The sequence below is a fragment of the Protopterus annectens genome, chromosome 11.part0 (assembly GCF_019279795.1).
Source record: "Protopterus annectens isolate FY-2018-M chromosome 11.part0, PAN1.0, whole genome shotgun sequence".
NCBI classification, from domain to species: domain Eukaryota; kingdom Metazoa; phylum Chordata; order Ceratodontiformes; family Protopteridae; genus Protopterus; species Protopterus annectens.
In genome coordinates, this window is record NC_056745.1 from 969,628 (window position 1) to 991,834 (window position 22,207).

The 22,207-nt window shown below is 40.6% G+C and overlaps 1 protein-coding gene across 2 annotated transcripts in view; it reads left to right on the plus strand.

The window, feature by feature from the left end:
- LOC122815107 (epsin-3-like) overlaps positions 1-22,207 on the plus strand; it is a 544,822-nt gene that overhangs the window by 415,217 nt on the left and 107,398 nt on the right. For both annotated transcript variants that reach the window (XM_044087349.1, XM_044087350.1), the window contains one exon: positions 19,525-19,794. In XM_044087349.1, the coding sequence (XP_043943284.1) occupies positions 19,525-19,794 (270 nt within the window). The remainder of the gene's footprint in view (positions 1-19,524; positions 19,795-22,207) is intronic.

A 22,207-nucleotide genomic window follows, 5' to 3' on the forward strand; every position in this document is an offset into this window, starting at 1 on the left:
CCCTTCACACCCCCCTATCTATATATACTAACTCCAGGATCACACTACAGTGGGGAAAAGGGCATATACCTTATACTTTAATGTGTTATGAGTTTGTCAAGTGAGTTTTCAGTGTTTTGAACTTCTGATGTTCTGGTCTCAGTCAAATGAATTTCAGTCATATGAAATCTCGATCATGCGTAGTAGACCCTTAGGAATAGATCCTCTGAAATAGACTGAGGAAGAACAGTGTAAGTAAGACCTCAGATAGTACGTATGAGACATTGTTGAGAATGTAGCCTGATAATGTTGTCTGGTCTCATAGAAGTATTTTTTTAGACTCTGACAGGGATTCTAAGACTTGTTCCACAGTGATGTCAGGAGAAACTAAAATTCTCATGGATAGTGGGGCAACAATGTGAGCAGAAGGGGTAGAGTTACCACTAAATGTGTCTAATATATTAGTTATCCTTAGGGTCAGAATGGGATGGACTCAGCATTAGCCCTTAATTATCTGATACAACTGAAGAAAATGTTGCAGTTTCCTTTGGAATCTGTAGCAACCTTAAGTTCACACTCTGCTTTGCTTTACATTTTCCTGATAGTGTTTTTCATTTTTATATATCTATATTCTTCACTGTCTTCCACTCATTAGTATTTCTGTGTCCTATTCCAGCCCATTTGCTCTCCCTTGGGTGAGAACCAGTCACACAGAGCTACATAAAAGTAATCTGTCTAAACCAAAGGCCTCCTAAATGCAGTCCAAGAAAACGGGTACCTTCAGAGATCTCAAAATCAGGTAACATCTGTCATGAAACATACATACAAGACTCAGTGTCTCAACTCAAAAGCCCATAAGGCAAACCTCAACACCATCCCACATCTTTGTCGTAGGAGATTCCATAATGAAACACACTCATGCCACTCGCCAGGCTGTACAAGGAGAGGGTCATCATCAGTTGGCTGTCAGGAGCCAGGATCCACCACATCACACATGCACACAAGCCCTTGCAACAAAAGTACACATATGACACCATCATGGTACATGTGGGAGTAAATGGCTTGAGATGTACCTCCCTGGACTACATGAAGAGAAACATGATGGAGCTCTCGGAATATGCATCAAAGGCAGGTATGAATCGAGCATTCAGCATCCTTTTGCCATCACCAAGAATGATTCCACAATACAAATAAAAGATTACAGGACTTAAGCCAAAACCTTGTCCACCATCATAGTGCCTTTTTTAGGCAATGCCAGGCTCCAAAATCATCCAGCTTAAAACAGAATCCAGATAGCATAAATGTTTTGCTGCTCAGTGCTAGGAGACATAAAAAATTCACTTCTTAGAGGCACTTCTTACCATGGAATGCATCAGTATGTGCATTGCTGTGGAAACCTGGTTTGTGTCCATAGAGAGCACACCATCAGTTGCAAGACTTCAATGCATACCACACATTCAGGTCTACCGTACTAGATGAAGGCTCTAAAGGCAGGGATGTCTCTCTAATCATTAAAGTGCCACCTCCAAAGTCCTTAGACAGGATAATGACTTGGAACTCTTCCATGTCACTATTACTAGTAATAAAACATGTGTTACATCATAGCCCACTATAGAACCCCCTGTGTGCATCAAGTCAAACACCATTCTCTTAGGGGACTTCCAAGTATATAAACTGGGTGATTTATTTATCGCCTAATGTGTATGCCCAGATATTTCTAGACTTAACTGGTCCAGAGAGTTTGTATTAAAGTCTACACCCCAACTAGTGGCAGCAAAATCCTGTGCTTGTTCCTTACCAATATGAGGCAACTCTATTCCATTCCAGTTGCAATTCCCTTCCTTAGTAAAATCTGACCATAAATGAGTCATATTCACTACAAGTCTGAAGCCAGAAGCATCTTCCAGTAACTCAGTATTCAGAGATTATGCCAAGGCGAAACTACTTAAACTAAATGATGACCTGACTAAATTCAATATCCCTTCCCAACCTGATGAACCTGTTGTACAAGCTGTATCTTTTACTGCCAAATTCTATGCTCCTGTAAGTAACTGCATAAAGCATCTCTCTGCCTTGAAGTAAATGCGTGCAAAATTTAAAATTAAACCTCTATGGTGGAATACAAAGATAAACAGGCTCTACAGTAGGAGAAAAAAAAACTAATTGTCTATAAAAATAAATGAACACCCAGCATGCCAAAAATGTTGTTGCTAAACTTAGCCCAGAACTCCAGTCCATGGTCAAATCAACCAAAGCCAGATATGAAATTAAAATAGTTACGCATGCTAAAGACAACTGCAAAACATTCTTAACTGTATTTTCGAAATCTCATAAACAGTGACAAGTACTGGACCATGCTAACAGCAGATGATACCTACTCAGGCTCAGAGGACATATGACACCTACTCAGGCTCAGAGGACATATGACACCTACTCAGGCTCAGAGAACATAGCTAAATTTATCTGCTAGTAGATTGACTCAAAATTGTCCCAAGAAGAAGCCCTAAAGACATTATCCAAGGTCAGGAATACTGCTTCTTTGGGGCCATATAACATACTAGGATACCAACTGGCTAGTCTGAAGCAGGACCTGTCAAGCCTCCTACAGAAATTATTTAATAAGAGCCTCAAACCAGGCTATGTGCCAGATGAATGGAGGACAGCAGCATTCATCCCCCAGCATAAGAGTTGGGAGTCAGCTGACCTAGGTAATTATAGAGTCATAAGTTTGATAAGCCCCATCTATAAGGCTATGGGAAGGATCATTATGGAATTAGTAAACAAGAAAATAGGCTATCTACAAACCCTCAACCAAAGCCAACTTGACGTTGTCAAGGGAAGATCTTGCCTACAGAACCTGGATGATTTTGTTGATAATGTTACTGAAGCAATGAATGAGGAAACATCCATACTCACCATATGGCTAGTTCTTGATGAGGCATTTGACACCATTCTACACTCAAGTATTGTTAATAAACTTTCATAGCTAAATGTCAATCCCTATGTAACTCAATGGCTAGCAAATTGGATCACCAACGAACCCATGAAATTAGGATGAGCTAGCCCCATCTCCTTCAAAAGGCCTGCACACCAGCAGTGTATCACAGAGCTCTGTCTTTGGAACACTCCTCTCTGACATTAATTGCTTGAAGGTCAAATCCAGTGTTAAGGATTTATGGCTCACACAGTTTACTCATTACAGTAAACAAGGTGCCATTACTAACTTTGCAGAGAACACCAACATTTTTTAACAGAGCTGGTGTCAAAACCATGGACTAAATCTACAAGTGCCACAAAATTTATTATACTATCTTTCAACAGTTATGACATCCATACAAATATCACACTGACAATACAGCCACAAAGATCAGTAATGTAGTTAGAGACCTGTAAACCTACATAGACAGTGGAATGGGCTTCCATCACTATATATCCACTTTTCTAAGAAGTCTCTTGTCATTGTGCAGAGTATTAGTTAAGGTATGGCATTCAGCTCCAGAGATATGATCATTCCACTGCATATGGTACTTAGACTGACCATTGAGTATAATGCCCCTTTTGGCATGTACCTGTCCAAACACATGATGACACAGCTTGAACACACACAATATTTTCTAACCAAGAAAATCAAGGTTCTTGGCCACTCCTTTGAAGTAAAAATAAAACTATAACCCCGTCTAACCCTGGAATGTTCAGGAGCTACTGTAAGGCTAACTTTCTACTATTAAATGTTAACCTGGCAAGATTTCAAGCCCCTGTAAACCCTGAGACCACTGCTGCCTGTATAGAGATGTTCACAGAAACCCTATGCAAACATGTTAATAGCTGCATTGAGGCAGCTGTACCAGCCAAGAATAAGTACAGAACTAACTCAAAAACAAGCTGCCCTGGTGGAATCACAACATCAGTAGGCTTTATAACAAGGAAGAAAACCATGGCAGAAATTAGGAGGCACAGCACCCAGCAGAATAAAAGCACCCTTGTCAAACTAAACAAAGAACTTGGAGGAAAAATAGTCTGCCATAGCCAAATTTGAGGTAAATTTGGCCTCCCAGGCTAGGGACAACCACAAGGCATTCTTTGGCTGTGTCAACAACAGCAAAGGTAATTCACAGTTGTGTGCAGAGCTCATTGTTAATGAAGCCACCTATACTGAGCCAGAAGATATGGCAAACCTACAGGCATACAAATTCAGCTCCAACTTTACCCCTCTTCCCCCCTCAACCTTCCCTCAGGAAATGCCATCAAATATAACTACCCCTACTCTCACTAGAGAACAGGTCATTGGTGCTCTCTCTAAGGCCAGGAACACTGCATCAGTAGGCCCAGGCAACATCTCAGTATGCCTTCTAAATAGCAAGAAACCTGACATTAGGCCCTCTGGAATTGCTGTTTAAACAGAGCCTCCAAATAGGCTTTGCACCTCACAAATGGGGAAGAGCAGCAGCCATCCCCTCTGTGCAAAGGTGGGCCATCCACAGACCCTGGAAACTACAGACTAGTAAGTCTAACTAGTTTGATATGTAAAGCCATAGAAAGAAGAATTATGGAAATGATCAATAATGACATAGGAAACTTCCAGACACTGGATTGAACCAAATTTACTTCCGTCAAGGGCAGGTCATGCCTACTCAACCTTGTAGAAGACTTTGAGAAGGTCATTAAAACAATGAATGAGGGCAAAATGGTTCACAGTGCCTACCTTCATATGGCCACAGCATATGACACAATACCCCACTCGAGCATCATTGAAAAACTCAAGGTTATGTATAAACTCTTGCATCACCTAGTGGTTAGCCAACTGGTTCGCAGACCGGACCCAGGAAAGTTAGAACTGAAGATTCTACCTCTACAAAGAGGCAAGTCACAAGTGAAGTCCCTCCGAGATTGGCCTGGGACTGCTCCTTTTTGGCATTTACTTCTCTGAAGTCAAGGCCAATGTTAAGGGCCTCTGGCTGATCAAATTTGAAGTTGACTGCAAATTAGGAGCAGTCCTAGAATCCCCCACCAACTCTAATGTGCCCCAGAAAGGGCTGACACAAACAACTTGTGCCATAGCCATAGACTAAAACTAAATGCCAAGAAATGCTTAATATCCTTTGGGAAACCATCCCCTCTAGTAACTAACATATTGACAACACACCCCCTAAAAGTAGACCCATTAGTCAGGAATTTGGAGAGAGACAGTAATCTTGCCTTTGACCATCATGTGTCTACACCAGTGAGGAAATCATTCTATATTGTACTACTTATAAACAAATATATAGCATCTAGTTACAAGAAGGTAATTTTTCCACTATGTTCAGCATTCATCAGACCTATCCTAGAGTACAGTGCCCCTTTTCTATGTACCTAACCAGATGCATCCAACAACTGGAACATCCACAAATGTTCTTCATTAAAAGGATACATGGAGTAAGTAGCATATCCTATGCAGACCACCTCAAAGCTCTATTCCTGTATTCTGTCTGCCTCACCCTGTTGAGGGGAGATCTGTGTCTGGCATACAAGGGATTGTCACAACCCATCTTGATGGACCCCCTGCATATCCGCAAAACAGCCAGCACCAGAATTACCCATACTAAAGGCTTTAAACCTTGCCTGTGATGTAAATGGGACCTGCTGGAAAAACAGATATGTATGTCCGAGACTACCACTTCTCTGGAAGAAGTTCCTCATACATGTGAAGCAGAGTTCCTCCTAAACCCAATTCAAGTGCAGTTTGGACAGGTGGATTGGGAACAGGAAATTCATCCCTGGTTTGGCACCCAATCCTCTAATGGACACAGGCAGCCTGTAAATGGTTCATTTCCTAGACCCTGCTTGCAAATGTTTCATCTCCCGAGCCTCTGCTTACACTTATCAAGGGTACCAGAACTTGTCAGATATTTGGGATGCATGGCTAGGCTTTAAAAGACCTTGGTGATCATTAGCCTAGTACATACCTAGGAGCCTATAAAGTCCTGACTATGGCCCAGCCAACCCCAGTTCGATTAGATCCTTGGGCGACTGACGGAGCAGCAGGGAAGGGATGGGTGTGCGGTCCAAACAGGGATTTTACCCTCAGCCACAACCAAAGAGAATGGGGGATTGGGGAAATGGAGTGGTTGGGTCATAAACAGCACCCCTTCATTGGAAGCACAGACAAGCCAAGCCCCCAGAACAGCCTAAGGATCCATAACTTGCCCCAGCAAATACAGAACAAATCCATGGGGTTGAAGAGTAGCTGGTCAACCCAGTGTGAACATTCAGTACTGGGGGGGGGGGGTTAGCCAGGCCAATAACAATGAGGTCCGCAGAGAACCAAAAAAAAAAAAAAGAAAATTGAGGGTCTAAATCATAAGAACTACACTAGTCATCTCAAAGCCTTGTCCCTATTCTCAGTATCATACAGGTTGCTCAGGTTTGATCTCTGCCTCCTACACAGCCTCAGTAGATCCTATCCTGTCAGACCTAGTGCAGATTCACAAGTCTAATGGTGACATAAACTCCACCTTAAGAGACCTTCATCTGTTCTGCAACGTAAATGGAATACATTGGAGGGATAAATATGAGTGACACAGAATTCCATTTCTTTTGGATCATCTTTTTCTGCCCATAAACCAAAGTACTTTGCATACTCTGTTAAAATGTAATCTGGATGAAGAGAAGGGAAGCCACAAATTCATCCTTTGATTAGTACCCTTGTCCCATTATGGAAAGGCTTAATATGTATCATTTGTTCTGCCTATTTTTGGTTATTCATATTTAAATTACAAGGGCTAAAGAAACAAAAACTTCATGGGAATGCATGGCTTGGCTTCTAAAGATTCTTCAGGATCAATAGCTTAGTAAGAATCCTTCAGACAGCCATTAGGTTATGTAAAAGTATAAATATTTGTATATGTATGCCTGCTTCTGCCTCCATGGCAACCTGATTGTTGCATCCACTGTGCTGGCACCTGGCAAGTGCATGCTTCTAAGCATAATCCGATATCTGCTACCCAGTAACAGCAGCGGTAATATATTGCCTTATGATTGTGCACATATTTGTGACCTTACATGCTTCCAGCTGTGGCTGCGATCCCCTGCTGTGAGCTGCCATTTAGTACACTTGACTTCTTGTCTGCCTCAGATTAGTGATATCAGTCACTTGCTGTTATCCTTCCTTTTCAGCTCCTGAAGTACCCGCATCACTAGTCATTCCAGCATTAACTAGGTCACAATTAAGGCCTTTCCTTATGTGCTGGAGAGTAAGCTAGCAAGAAGAGACGGCCTGTCTTATCTGTCCTGTAAGTTCAGCTGACATGGTCTCCTTTCCATCCCTCACTGCTCTCATTCATGCTGCACCCCTATTCTGTTAGTCCAGTCTTTTACATCAATAGCCTTATGAATGACACATTTTATTCATGTCCATTGGACAATTAGTCCCAATAATCAACTGAGTAGTCCCCGCTCTTCCTGTGCTGACCCCCACCCTTTGTGTTCATGGTAATGCCTTTACATTTTCCTGCTATGACTGTGCACCTGTATCACATTCCTTTCATCTCTTCAGACTTATGGTGAGTGTCATCATCTCTCTTTTCTAATCATACCATTTCCTCCTCCAGTCTAAGCCCCTCTGGTGTCTTCATCCAGAGGACTTCCAGCAGCCTACTGTCCCTAGCCTTATGTGGCTTCCAGAACTGAATAAAGCACTCAAGGTGTGTTTTTTTGACTAGTACTGATTGCATCTACAGCATTATCTATTAGTTTTTAGAGTCTGTCTCCTGGAGGATATATCCCAGCACTGCTTTCTGCTCTTCATTTCTGTTCTTGATTTTGATCCAGATCTGATCAACATCTCCATATATTCCTTCCCTGACATCATTAGTTCCACAGTCCCCATTCCAGCTAATAATTATCACAGTCTTCAGATATTTCTCTCATCCTATTATTTTGTCTTTATCAACATCAAAGAGTCTAACCCTCTCTGTTCCCTCCAGTAAGTCTGAAACAAATATATGGAAAAGTAGGAGACCCAAGCCCAACTGTTGTGGCACACCACTGGTCACTTCTCTTATTCCTGATAAAGTTCCTCTCCCTGCAATTTTCTGTGTTCTATACTTAAGCCATGTTGCAATCCATTTCTTCAACCTTTGTCCCATCTGCTGCCACTGCAGTTTTCCAAGCAGACACCAGAACGGTTCACAATAAGACAGTTGTGAAATCGAGATACCACATACATTGTGAAATCTAGATACCACGTCCACATTTACTTCTGTCAAGTTCTCTTTTAACTCCAGTCATAAGACTGGATAAGGCTTGACTGACAGATCTGTCAGACCATGGAACATACCTGTGGTTTTCCTGCAGATTTTGTCATCTAGGAAAAGGACCATACTTTCCCCAGCATATTCTCGACAAGACTTCCCTTGTCACATTTTCTCTAAAAGACTTACCTTGTCACTGCTGTTGATCTATCCGGACAGGACTGTAATTTTCCAGATTTGTCATCCTTCATCTACAGAGTAACATATTAGCAATTTCCCTGTCCTCAGGCAATTCTTTACTGGCATGTGAGCTTACTGCGGCAAGGTACACCATTGGATCCTTGTGCGTTATCCTTAATATAACAGTAATTAGTTCGAAGTCATGTTAGAAAAGAGGTTTTGGAAATGAGTCTCCATCATCAAGAGGGTTAGAGAACTAGTAAGAGAGGCAGGGGAGAGAGCAGATTACAGTGAAACCACTCTGTCAGAGACAGGCTATCTTATGAAGAGGTTGTCCAAGGTTTCCAAGGCACATGAAGATTAAACATTCAGGCTGAACAAACTTGTCACACTATAAACTGTAGTAAAAAGTGTATAGTCTTTGCCACAAAAGACAAAACACTGTTGAACAACTGTCAAAAAGCAAATGGAGTACATGCAGTCTCCCATAAGAGATCCTGCATTCAACTTCCCAAACAAAGGAAGTAATTGTTGATCTAATTTCCCCCTTTGCCTGAAAAGACAAAAAAGTAGGCTAACATTTTGGGAGATTTGATAATCATGCTGCGATGTTTAGTCATGACCATTTATGTGAGCACTCCATAGGACTACAGATGTGACTTGGAAACCTCATTAGATCGGTGTCTGATAATAAAAAATTCTTATGCCGAATGTCTACAGCTACAATCTGTAACCGTTTCTGTTTTGGCAAGAACCCAAATCTCATCCTGTCTTGTTCATAAGATGACTGCTGCAGAAGGGACCACAAGGCGCATAGATGTCGGAGGACATATCTCAGCGCTGTCTGCATCAAGGAGAGCATTTGCTTAGGCTGAATGATTACACAAAATATGGAGCGCGCTGTATAAACAATTCTATACCACAAAAGAAAGGTTTGAAATATGAAACAAGGCATAAGAGAAAAGGGCTGTCTGTACAGCATGGAAAGAGAGCAGAGCCCTCATTGCGTAGGATGGAACTGTAGTAGCTGAGGAATGCCAGTGTTTGTGCAAGTGTGCATCAGTCCAGGTACCCAAAGTCATGCTGGGAAAAGATTATTAGTATATCAATAAAAATGACAGTGATGAGGTGACAGACTTTTTGGGAATGATAAATAATTCAAAAAGTAATAAGGAAACTGAGATGGGAAATTCTAAAGTAAATAAAGAAGTATTTGGTACTGATGGAATAAAGCAACCCAGATGTGACAGTGAGATAGCACCCCGTTTTGTTTGCAAAGTTCAAAGTATAAGGTTTGTAGACCAATAAAAAAGGTACAAAATGCAGATGAAGGGCTAGGCTGATAAAACTTCAGGAAGATTTGAGAACTGATATTACTTGAAATGTTTACATCCAGATGATATTGCAGCCACAAAAGTCTGTTGACGTGTTGCTCCTAGAAGATAGTAATTGAACCAATTGTTACTGTAATAAAATGTTTGCTTTTGTTTTTAAAAACTGTATTTGTAGATTAATTGTAGTAATTTCTTGTCCGAGTTTATAAACAGTTTTCATAATTTTTGGTGTTACACTTCCTAATTTTAGCAGTGACTTATTTCTTCTTTTGTGCAACATGTTTAATTTTGGATTCCACCACGGTGGTTTGCTTTTAACTTAATTTTTGCCATACGTCTGGTAAGAACAGTCATCTCTATGCAGTCACTGACAGGGTTGCATAGTGCTTATATTAATAAATCCACATAGGCTGCTGTGTTATCTGGGTTTGGAGGAGCTTGAAATTTTGACAAGATATCACTTAATAAAAAGGTAGTTTGTCTTGGAGTAGTTCCTAAGTGTGACAGGGTTTTATTTCTAAGGTGGCTGCTTTGTGGTCTGACCTTACCAAGAGAGGACACAAAACTTTGGGGTGGGGGGGGGGTGCAACAGTCTCCCATGTTTGTGAGTACCAGGTCCAATATGTTTGCACCTCTGGTAGGCATATGCACTATGTAGTCCAAGATGTATGTGTATGTCTAGGAATCACTGAGCCTGCAAATGTGGGATCATTAGGATTACCAGTTTATAGAGGGATAGTTAAAGCACCCCATGAGTATGGTATTTGTTTGAATGGGGAGTGTTTGCAATAGGTCTGTTTATGAGCTGCGTGTTTTATGGGACATAGGGGGTGGCTTATAGCTTGCTAGGGCATGGTATGGGAATTTCTCTATGGTGATCTGGATGTGGAGGAACTCCAGCATGTCATTCTGTTTAACCAACCTTGAAGTATGCTTGCTGATATAGATTGAGATACATCCACCTTTGGTCACTGCCTGTGCAGTTGCTGGTCTAAATGTGTGGAAGGCACTGAAGCCTTGCACTGCTGGGGTACTCTCTGCAGCGTTAAATCATGTCTTGGTAACTGCGCAAGTGTCTACATCCTCCAGGGTAAGGATAGCTTCGAGGGATGGAGCTTTTTATTAAGACTCCTTGCATTGGGCAGTCACAGCTTTAGATTTTTTGGGGGTAGATTTTGGTATGTTATAAGTTTTGTCAATTTGGTATTGCTTGATAAAGGCTCTATAGGGGAGGACAATGTTTTGGATAATATTCAATAACCCAGAGGGGATAGGTGCAGACCATCCTTGTCAAATCAATATGGTTTAACCATGCCAGACTATGCTGATGAATATTATATATAGACCCTAGAATGAAAGCAGAAACTAAGCCAATTAGTCATTCATCTTCTGTTCATATTGTAGCATCATCCTTGGTGAAAATAGAATGCTGCTCAATGCTAGGCACATACCAGCCTGAGATCCACAGTCATCAGACTCCCTTCATATAGTCTAGGATGATGCATCTCAGGTCATTTATGCCCCCCATGAATTATAACTGAATTGTACTGGTACCTACAGTGCAATGACTTAAGTGCATGTGTAGCGTAGTGGGTCCTGGCCACTGATAAGCAACTGACCGCTATTTATATTGCTGTAATGTAGTCCCCTGTGAGTAGAGCCCTGGGTAGTGTATTGGCTTGCCTTATGGGCTTGGTAGTTGAGGCTCCACTGGGTATGGCTATATTTGCAGTGTTAGGTGGTTTTACTGTTGAGTGCTTTTGATTTGCTGAGGATAATTTTTGCAGGTGGAATGTCTGGGAGGTCTTTGGGGTTTGAGAACATTGCATTTAAATGACTCGACGTAAGTAGGTCTATGTGTGAAGTGTGACAAGTTATTTTGAGTGCTTGTATGCAAGAGTTTTAACACCAGAGATGCTGCATATATACATATCTTACATTCTGTTTGTCTTTCTTGAGGATTAAATGATTGTCAGTGAGCATTAAACAATTGTTACATTGTCTAAAGATACCCATAACCACCAAACTGGCTACAGTGAAATTGGAAAAGTGCATATCCATGATGTCAGGTTCTTTACTGGGTGAACTACAAGGGTGCATGTAACTAAGGGATTAACTGACAATCATATCAATGTACTTTTAATGTAATTCACATTTTTTGTAATACATCATTAAAAACTGTCCGTTTTTTTTCATTGCTGCCGTTCATGTGAAATTAAATGGCTATTCTAGTATACAGATATGTGCTTAAAGTGAATATTTACAATTATTTCTTGGCCTAGAATAATCATATTTACCAATAGTATCCCCCTGTTTTTCCAAAGTTTGCAAAACTGTCTCTATTTTATTAATATTTTAATCTCTCTAGCTGTCTTGAGGTTTGGCTTGTTTCTTCCATTTGTCCTTTCTGAAAGTCGGCACTGAATCTGTGCCACATATTAATAAACTCAATCTTGTGATGAAATTTGTCATTCCTTTAGAATGGAAAACAAGCAATGGAGGCCAAATGCAACTAAGGTATTCTCTTCCATATTTTTTGAATCTAGGACTAGTACTCATAAGACTTTTAGTTTGGAGCCAGTAAATTACTTCAGAAGTACTGAAACATTGCTCACACAACAGAAGCTGTCATTATCAACTCAACGTAAAGGACTGCATTGCTCGTTAGGTACCATGCAGATTACCTGACATAAGAATAATTAAACACATTGCAATAATGTACCCGCTGTGTGGGGGGCTATATCCCCATACCCCCTGCTACTTATAACAAGATTCAGCGGATGGGGGGGGTGACTGCTAGTATCTGATCATTGTTCCCCTTCTCTGTGCTTTTGCCGTCTCCAAGACAGCAATCTAGCTGACACTAATATTCTCAGGTAAGAAGGGTGATTCACATGTTGGACCTGAAGAAGAGTAATGATTCATTGGGTCTGTGAAAATCTATGCTGTTCCCATTTTTCTATAGTGATATATAAATACAAACTTCCTAGAGCCACTAAAAAAAAAAAAGAGAGAGAAAAAAGATAAGTATTTCAGTGAGCGTTAGGCAGGATAATGGTCACTGAATTCCCCAACAACAGATGACTACATGAGAAGAGAAAATCCAGATAGTAAATGAACTTCTGTCAGTCCCTTTAAAACTGCCAGCTTACTGAATGATTTGTGTTAAAGGTAATTATTTCCTGTTAGCAGCTATTAATAGAGAACAGTGCATGTGCAGAGTATGTGTACAGTAGTAGGAAAGACGATGTTTTAAAAATGTGCAGAGATTACGACTATAGTTGGATCCATGGTGAAAACGTCAGAGTCTCAAACCAAAATGATTCTGTGCACTGACATGAGAAATTCACCTTAGTTAAATATAGGTTCTTAACCTTGAAATTTTCTTCTGCTCCTCCTTTCTCTCTCCTTGCACTTTACTAACAAAAAAATTGCATCTTACTTTGCTTTTGCCTCTTGTTAAAAGCACTCAATTGTATTTATTCTGCTGCATTTATTACTGCTTGGTAGTAGCCTGATTAAATTGTCACTGTTATTCTAAGCCTTTCAGTTTAAGCACTTGGGCTTCAGACCATTTGTTTTACATTAAGAAGGTTTGTGGTCTGCACTGTTGTGGCAGGACAGGTAGCTTACAGCCTTTTAAGTTGGGAATTGCTGATTGAAGGCTCAGTGTCTGTTATTCTAAAAGTGTATTAGTTCTGGTTTAAGCACTTGGGCTTCAGGCCAGTTATTTTACATTAAGAAGGTTTGTGGTCTGCACTTTTGTGGGAGGAGAGGTTAGATTCTGCCCTTCTGAGCTGGGAATTTCTGGTTAAAGGATTATTGTGCCTGCTTATTTGAACAGTTTCTTTCTGAAATTGGTGCACCTTGTTTGCTGTAGCATAGACTAGATTCAGCCATGCTGAATCTAACTTTGTTTATATAACTTGAGCACTAATCCAAGCCATCTTTTTTGGAGAAGGTTCCCCTGCACCCTAGTGGCAGGAGTGTGCAGTTATAACTTGTCTGATCGAAGACTGCTGGAATGGGGCTCAGTTTTTAGCTTTTTATTGGTTAATTTGTTTAAATCAGTTTGCTCATTTGCTACTGTTATATTAAAAAAAATACACGTTATGCATCACCATTTAGCTAGGGTTAAACTATTCCCGGCGCCATAAAGTCTGCTCTTCAAATTTTCCCTTAGAACTAGCCAGTTTTTTTAGTTTTAGCACTCACATCTGTTTCTTTGAGCTCAACACTTGTTCAGAAATTGTTGTAAGCACTAAATAAGCTACAAATTACTACACCACTCAACTTTCCTCACTTGTCTAGAGGAAAACAATTTTTAGTACTTAATAAATAAGAACCTATCCAGGTATGTCTAAGGGTCAGCTCCCGGTGTTTCTCCTGATGAATCTGGGTATCTTGGGGCAATGCAGCAATTGCCTCATGTACACAGACGACCCTCTTCTCCTACCACCCAACACTACAACTTGTGAGAGATGCACTTATATAGCCAAACTGGAACCTAAGCTTTCTTCACCCAAGACTGGACTAGACAGTCAAGAGGAGAAGATGAACACTTGCACCACACCACACTCATCACATAGTCCCTCAAAACCTACACCACCAAAACACACACATAGCAACAGAAAACACACACCTACATTCGCAGAGGCTCTCAAAAATCTGCTCAAGCATCAGAGACCTCCAAAGCAGAATTGTATGCAACCTTCACCTGCCAACACAACAAAATGACACATAGTCCACAAACTCAGTGTGCCACTCAACCACAGCCCATAAGGCATATCAACGTACCCAACACTCTAGTCATAGGTGACTCTATAAAGGCACACTGATGTTCCACTCACCAGGCTAAATAAGGAGAAAGTTACTGTCAGCTGCCTGTCGGGTGCCAGGATCCACCACATAATGCATGCACTCGGGTCACTCCACAACAAGTACAAATATGACTCTGTCATTGTCCATGTCGGTATGAATGACCTGAGATGTACCTCCCTGGACTACATGAAAAGAGATATGGAGGAGATCTCTGATCTTGTAGCCCAGGCAGGTATGACCCTAGCCCTGAGTAGCATCCTGCCGTCACTCAGAATTATACCACAGTACAAGGACCAAATGATTGACTTCAACAATTGGCTAAGCTTCTGGTGTCATTCTAAGGGGATTCAGTATCCGTCTGCCTGAGATGATATGATCGACAGACCATGATGCTTTTCCAGAGATGGCCTGCACATGTCGCCCTTGGGATTCTGGATACTGGCTAAGGTTCTTGCCACCCCTGTAGTGCCTTTTTTAGGCAAGGTTCAAATGACAAATTTACCACTGTAACAGGTACAAACAAGCAAAATCTGAGGGTAATGCTACGCATTGCTACACATCTAAACCTCAAAATGCATTCACTCGAGGCATTCCTTAAAATGGAGAACATCGACATCTGTGCAGTGACAGAGACCTGGTTCAAGGCTCCAGAGTGCACCCCTGCATTACCAGGATATAATTCGTACCACACCTTTCTGCCACCTAACCTGGACCAAAACACTAAAGGTGGAGGCGTGTCCATATTCATTAAGGATATCCACACCTCCAGGCTAGTTGCTCAGCATAGTGTATCCGAGATTAGCCAAGTGCAACTAACTCTGGGCAAGACTACAGTCCAAATTGTAAATTGCTACAGATCCCCCACCACGCCCCAGGATTCTCACTCATTTCTTGATACACTGGAAAATATTAGGGTACAATGCAACACCCTAATAATGAGTGATTTCAACTACCCCATCATTAACTGGAAAAACTACTCGTGTACCAACTTTTTTGCTCAACGTTTTCTGAAATTCATAAATTCCAACGCCTTGGATCAACTTATTCACACCCCCACCAGGGGCAGATATAGCCTTATTTATTGTTCTAGAGATTCTGCAGGAAGGAATGAGGGGTGGGGACATAAAAAACAGGACTGAGCTTGCAGAGCAAAGATGGATACTCAGATTGAATGCACATACCTCTCCAGGGATTAATGAGGCAGTGTCCCTGAAACCCTTTCTAAAAGCTAGGACACTTGAGCATTAATGAGTTATTATCAGATAAATGTATTTTTTTGCTATACTTTTTACTACTTTTTAAATGAAGTCCTTATATGAAGTTTTAGCATGCATAATTGAATAATTGATGTTTTTAATTAATGTTTTAATTGATTGCGTGTATAAAAGTAGGTGTATGAAAGGATTTTATTTGAATCTGATGAAGCAGTCGAGAGGATCATGAAAACGCTTACTTTTTGTCTCTACAATTAAAGTGGATTTATATCAGCCGTTGTGACTGGCTCACCCTGTTTTTCTTTGTATCTAATTGTTTTGTGTGAGCCAGTTCTTTATCAGGTAGCTGGTGCTATTTTCTTTGCAGCAATATCCTAGACCTGGTCATTACCAACATGGGTGACCAGTGTTCCACACCAGAGGTCAATTCCTCGTTGGATCCGACCAGTAGCTAATCAGCCTAGACATCCACATCCTGCCCCCACCCCCCATTAGGGAAACCACCATAAAAAAATTTCTCCAGAGCCAACTTCACGCTTCTTAAGACAGAAGTGGCAAACTTCACAACACCCATGCAGACGGACAGTAGAGGTACGACTACTGAATCCTACACAAATGCACTTTATAAGCACTTACACAAGTGCATGGATCATGCTGTCCCTAACAGAATCATGATGCTATCCTCCAAAAAAAAAGGAAGCCAATCTGGTGGTCCCCTGCCATAAACAAACTCTACAACAGAATAAAGAAACTGTTGCAAAAAAGAGTAAAATCCCATGACTGGAAGAACTCCCTGATCTGCCTCAGTAAGAAGCTGAGATCCCTCATAAAATCCTCCAAAGCTAGTTATGAAAACAAAATCACCACTGATTCTAAAGACAACCACAAAGCATTATATAGCTATGTCAAGAATCTCAGTGGCAATACTCAGATCTGCTCTGAGTTGCAGCACAATGGCACTAAATCTACAGAACCAACTGATATTGCCAACATCCTGGCAGATAGGTTCAGTGCTAACTTTATCTCCCACCCCCACCCCGTAAAGGGCCCATCTCTATACCAGAAGAATGCAAAGTTACTGTAATCACTGCTACACAGGTAAAAAACACACTCTCCAAAGCTAAGAACACAGCATCCATAGGACCTGACAACATCCCAGGCTGTGTTCTACATGAACTACAGAATGAACATGCACCCCACCTAAGCACCATGTTCAATCATAGCCTCACCTCAGGCTTTGTGCCCACTAAATGGCATACAGTGATGGTTATCCCACTCCACAAAGGGGGAGCCACCACGGACCCCGAGAACTACCGCCCCATTAGCCTAACAAGCCTGGTCTGTAAGGCCATGGAATGTATCATCATGGAACTTATAAACAAAGACATTGGTAATCTCCAAACTCTGGACCCCACCCATTTCAGGTTGTAAAAGGCAGATAATGCCTCCTAAACCTGATTGACTTCTTTGAAGCAGTCAACAAAGCCGTAGATGAGGGTAAGGTGGTTCACACAGCCTATCTAGATCTCGCCAAGGCTTTTGACACCATCCCCCTCTCTGGAATTGTAGATAAACTCACTAAACTAGGTATAAATCCTATGTCACATGATGGGTTGCCAACTGGCTCACTGACAGAACCCACACTGTGAAATTAGCAGACTCCAAATCCGACTTCAGACCAGTGACAAGTGGAGTACCACAGGGTTCATTCCTGGGTCCTCTGTTTGGTATCTACTTTTCTGAAGTACAGGCTAACACAGAAGGTCTTTGGCTAACTAAGTTCATAGATGACTGGAAACTAGGAGCCATAATTGAAACTCCTAATGATGTGGACATCCTACAAAAGGGCCTCACTGAGACAAATACCTGGTGTCAGAGCCATAGCCTCAAGCTCAATGCCAAAAAATGCATTGTCATCCCCTTTGGTAAAAACTCTGTACCCATGAGGTACCACATAGGTGGTAGTCTACTTAACGCCAAAAGTGTGATAAGAGACCTTGGGACATAGGTGGACAGTATTCTCTCCTTTGATAATCACATTGCCACAGTAGTCAGGAAATCCTTTTACATGGCACACTGCATCACAAAAGGTTTCTCATCCAGGAAAAAAAGATAATTGTTCCCCTCTACTCGTCACTCAGACCCATTGTAGAGTACAAAGCCCCTTTTGGTATTACCTCACAAGACATCCACAACAACTGGAAAGGCTGCAGAAATACTTCACAAAGAGGATTACCGGCCTCAAACAGATGCCCTATGCAGACCGTCTTAAAAAACTCCAGCTTTACTCCATCGCATATCGCCTATTCCGAGGCGATCTCTGCTTAACATACAAAGCTATGTCAAACCCAGAGCTGTTGGACATGCTCCACTTAAATAAATCCCAATCCCTCTGAGCTAAACGCTCTAGGGACCTAAACCTTGTTACCACAATAAACAGAACATGTTGGAGGGATAGATTCCTGTCCCAGACACATCCCATACTCTGGAACAAGCTACCTATCTATATCAAACAAAGCTCCTCATTAGCACTCTTCAAGAAAAATCTTGATGATTGGATGGGAAATAGGAAATTCACCCTGGGGATCACCTCTGTGGCGCTGTTCGACAGGAGCACAGGAAAATAATTTTCTTGGGTGGCGAAAGCAAGGGTGCCTTTTGGCTAGGCTTGTATAGGCCCTAGGCCCGATAGCCTAGTACCTACCTATAAACCTATAACTTGCAGAATTTGAAAAATAAAATATACTAAAATAATTGACAACTTAAATTGCAAAATCAACAGAAGACGAGAATGGGTATCGAAATCTGATCCCCCTCCCTCATTTCAGGCTAGTGCATGTACATAAGAGCACATGCTTGGGGAGTGTAGTATTTTAAAGCAGCCTCCCCCGTCCCCAAGTACAATCCCACATAAGACCAAATTAAACTTCTGCTTAACTGAAAGCATCCCTATGGAAATGATCAACAACAAATGCTATACAGTATTTGGAAACGAATAGGCTAAGTGGCTTCTCTCACGAACTGTAATCTTCTGCCTTTAGTCATGTGACATTTGAAATTGGTAGCCTCCCCACCCAACCCTAAGTTCAGTTAAATTCTGCCTGCTAAATGAATGTGGTCATCTTGTTGGAAGTAAGGTACTCAGATTAAACATAACTGGGAGGTTGTATGCTGCCTCTTTCTACATCAGAGGTCAGAAAGTTTTATGCTAAAATTCAAAAGTGGAAGGAAAAGCATGCATTATCTGTTCACATTTTGTTGACAAGGTTGGCCCTTCTGAAGCTACAAAACACTGGGGATACATTAGTATAAAAGACAGACAGACAGGCTTTAGAGTAGTCCAGTAGTAAAGTTACAAATATGTAAGCAGAAGCTGCAGTATACGAAGGAAGAAAATCTGTTGTGGACTTTTCAGAATTTAAAATGATGTATGCAAAATAGAAATTGTATGAATTACATGTATAAATTTTGTAAATATTTACATTGATCTACAATATATATAATATTCTATAAAGAATATTTCCATTCTATAAATTGTATTCTGCCACATTATTATAAAACTGAAATTTGAAACGTAAGATTTCTTTCTGGCATTTAAGATGATGTAGATATTGAGATTTATGGTACCTGGTTTACTTATACAAAAATGTTGCCCACCAGTGAATCGTGAAATAGTCTTGTGACTTTGTAGCCAATATTTGTGACAACATTATATCTTTTTTCTTTACTTTTTCAGAAATTATAAATCTGTTTTTTTTTTGTAAGGTACACTGCTCACTACTAAAGCACAACAAGAGACTGTGTCCTGGTTGAACACCAACGACTGGGCGATGTCCACATCTACCTCTGGTCAATGTTTTGAAGCTATACAGAATAAAAGGAGTTCACCGCAACCCAGTAAAGTGGCTTTGGAGTCCTGGTCTCCCATTAAGACGTATGCTGACCCCTGGGGTAAGATCAGCTCTGACCCTACCCAGAGTTTAGCAGACCCCTGGTCAAAAAGTGCAGAGAAAAGTCTCCAGTCTGGTACTGCTGGTAAGTTTCTAATAACAGGACTATGCTGATACAATGTAATGAAGTTGTCAACAAAGTCCACTTAACTGGTACTTCGACTAAGGAGCAACTGTCAGCTAGTGAATGGCCATCTTTTTGTATTATTCTCTCTTTAGGCAGTGTGTACAGTGGTTTCAGCTGATGGGGAAACTGGCAGTCTTAAGTTGCAGCTGCTCATTTTCTTTGTAGTTCTTGAATGTTATGCATTGTTTGACTTGTATCTACTTTGCAGAAGAAATACAACAGTTATATGAAGAAACTTTGAGTCTCTTCACCGTGTTCACCTCTTCCCCAGTACTTTTTTTTCTGAATGCGTATGTTGATTGAGTCATATGATCTTTTTTCCAAATATTATCCTGGAGCAGTAACAAAATAGTAATATAGTATGTTTTCATATATAGGTTTACATATATAAAAACAAGGCTGAATGGGTACAATACATGGCATAATATAAAATGCATTGGTTATGTATGGTCAGATATACTAATGTACGAATTATAAACCAAACCATTCATAATAAATATGAGCATATTTACAGGAAAAAATAAATAAAACGAGACTCCTTCATTTTTTCACTGTTGTACCTGCACTCATCATATTTCTTCTGGAATGCCCACAAAAATTAACAAGTCATATTGTGCTAACACATCCAAAGCCATACTCCTTTGGAATCTCATTTCCTTCTCTTATGCCTAAATGCTTCTTCAGCTTACTATCAGTCTTGCCACCTGCTCATAATTCTAACCAATATTACCCCCTGCCAAGCAGCCTCAGGCTGTGTTCCAAATCCAAGTAAATCCCCAAGATCCTACCCCCAAATTCATCCCTAAGAGCCCTTTACCATCACATACCCAAGGAACATAGAATTGTATTCAAAGCATTAGTGACTGTCTGGCCATCTCTCTTTCAGAAAAGCAAATTGCCAGTAAAATAGGGATTTCCCTTTTCTCCATGTTGGTTCTCCCTTGGGTCTGGTATATAAAATCAGTGGAAATGTTGCAAGGAGCAGGGTACCCTGGAAAGAAGTGACAAAGATCAGATGTGTGGGCTATCTAATCTGGAATTCTTTGACAACTAATATAGCAAGAGAATGTGTAGATAGTTACAATTTGAGTTATTCTAACGTGTTAAGTCCTGAATGTAAAATCCATGGACAGTTGATAGATTTAAACTGCTGTTTAGTAGTTTATTGTTATCAGCAGCCATATGGTATGTGTGTATGGGTTAGTTTTACTTAGTGTTATGTTTTATTGTGTTATATTTTATGTGAGTTTTACTGTTGGGCAGTAGACCTGAGCTGCTGTTTGACATTTTGTAGTTATTCTAACAGCTCAAGTCATGCTTCATCTTAGGGATGGACTAGCACTGTATAGTGGAATGCCTCATTATGTTTACACAGTGCAGCTTAAAAGCTGTTTTATAGGGAGTCTTTTGAGTTAAAGGGAATTCCACTGGAATGCTGTAAAGCTTAATGCTGTTTATAATGTGCAGAATGATGACTTAGGTTTTGATGGAGTAAGTCTATTTTCACTTGCTCCTTTTTAGGTTGAAGGTATTCATCCTGCCATTTTAACATCCAATATGAAGTATAGTGTTACAACTGACTTTGAATTAACAGATTTGAGGATTTCTATCTAGAAAGGACATGACATAGTTGTTTGCAAAAGTTTTTGTATTTGCGTTTGTGACTGCTGCATCCAGTTTTAGATTTTATTATATAGGATTATTTTTGTTTTTATTCTGTTTTGGCATTTATTTGTTATTTTTGTATGTTTCTGCTATTGTTTCTTTAAATGCTTGAGCTACCTTGTTGATTGGAAGTATCCTATTGGCTGGTTAATTTTTGAATTTTTTTAAGTACTGTTTTGGATGGGTAATAATTTCTAGAGTCTGAAAAAGCGAACAGGGTTCATAAAAGAGCTTACTCAAGGTATACTAAGTTTTATTGGCCGTGCTTTGGTGACGTTATCTTTTTTGGTAATGACTCATTTATTTGGCACCTTATATCCATTGGGGCTGGTGAGTTTGTACATTTGCTTGTTTTGATACAGGACCATGAAGAGCATGGCTGAAGGATTTACTGCCACTGATATAGAACTGGACTTTAATCTAAGGAAGGGGAATAAGGACTGGAGGAATGAGAGACTAACCAGGTTCTTACTTGTGGACACTAATCCATTGCTCTGAATGTATCACCATTATCAGGTACAGTGCTTGATGAACATCGAGTAAAGAACTGGTGTATAAACTGAAAAGAATGCATTAACAGTACTTCCACTTGGAAGCATGCCTTGAACTTGGTGTTGTACCCAGGGGACTTAGGTTGTTAAAAATGCCAACATATGGGTTTCAGTACCCTGACCTGCTTACTAAATGGCAGCAGATTAACATCAAG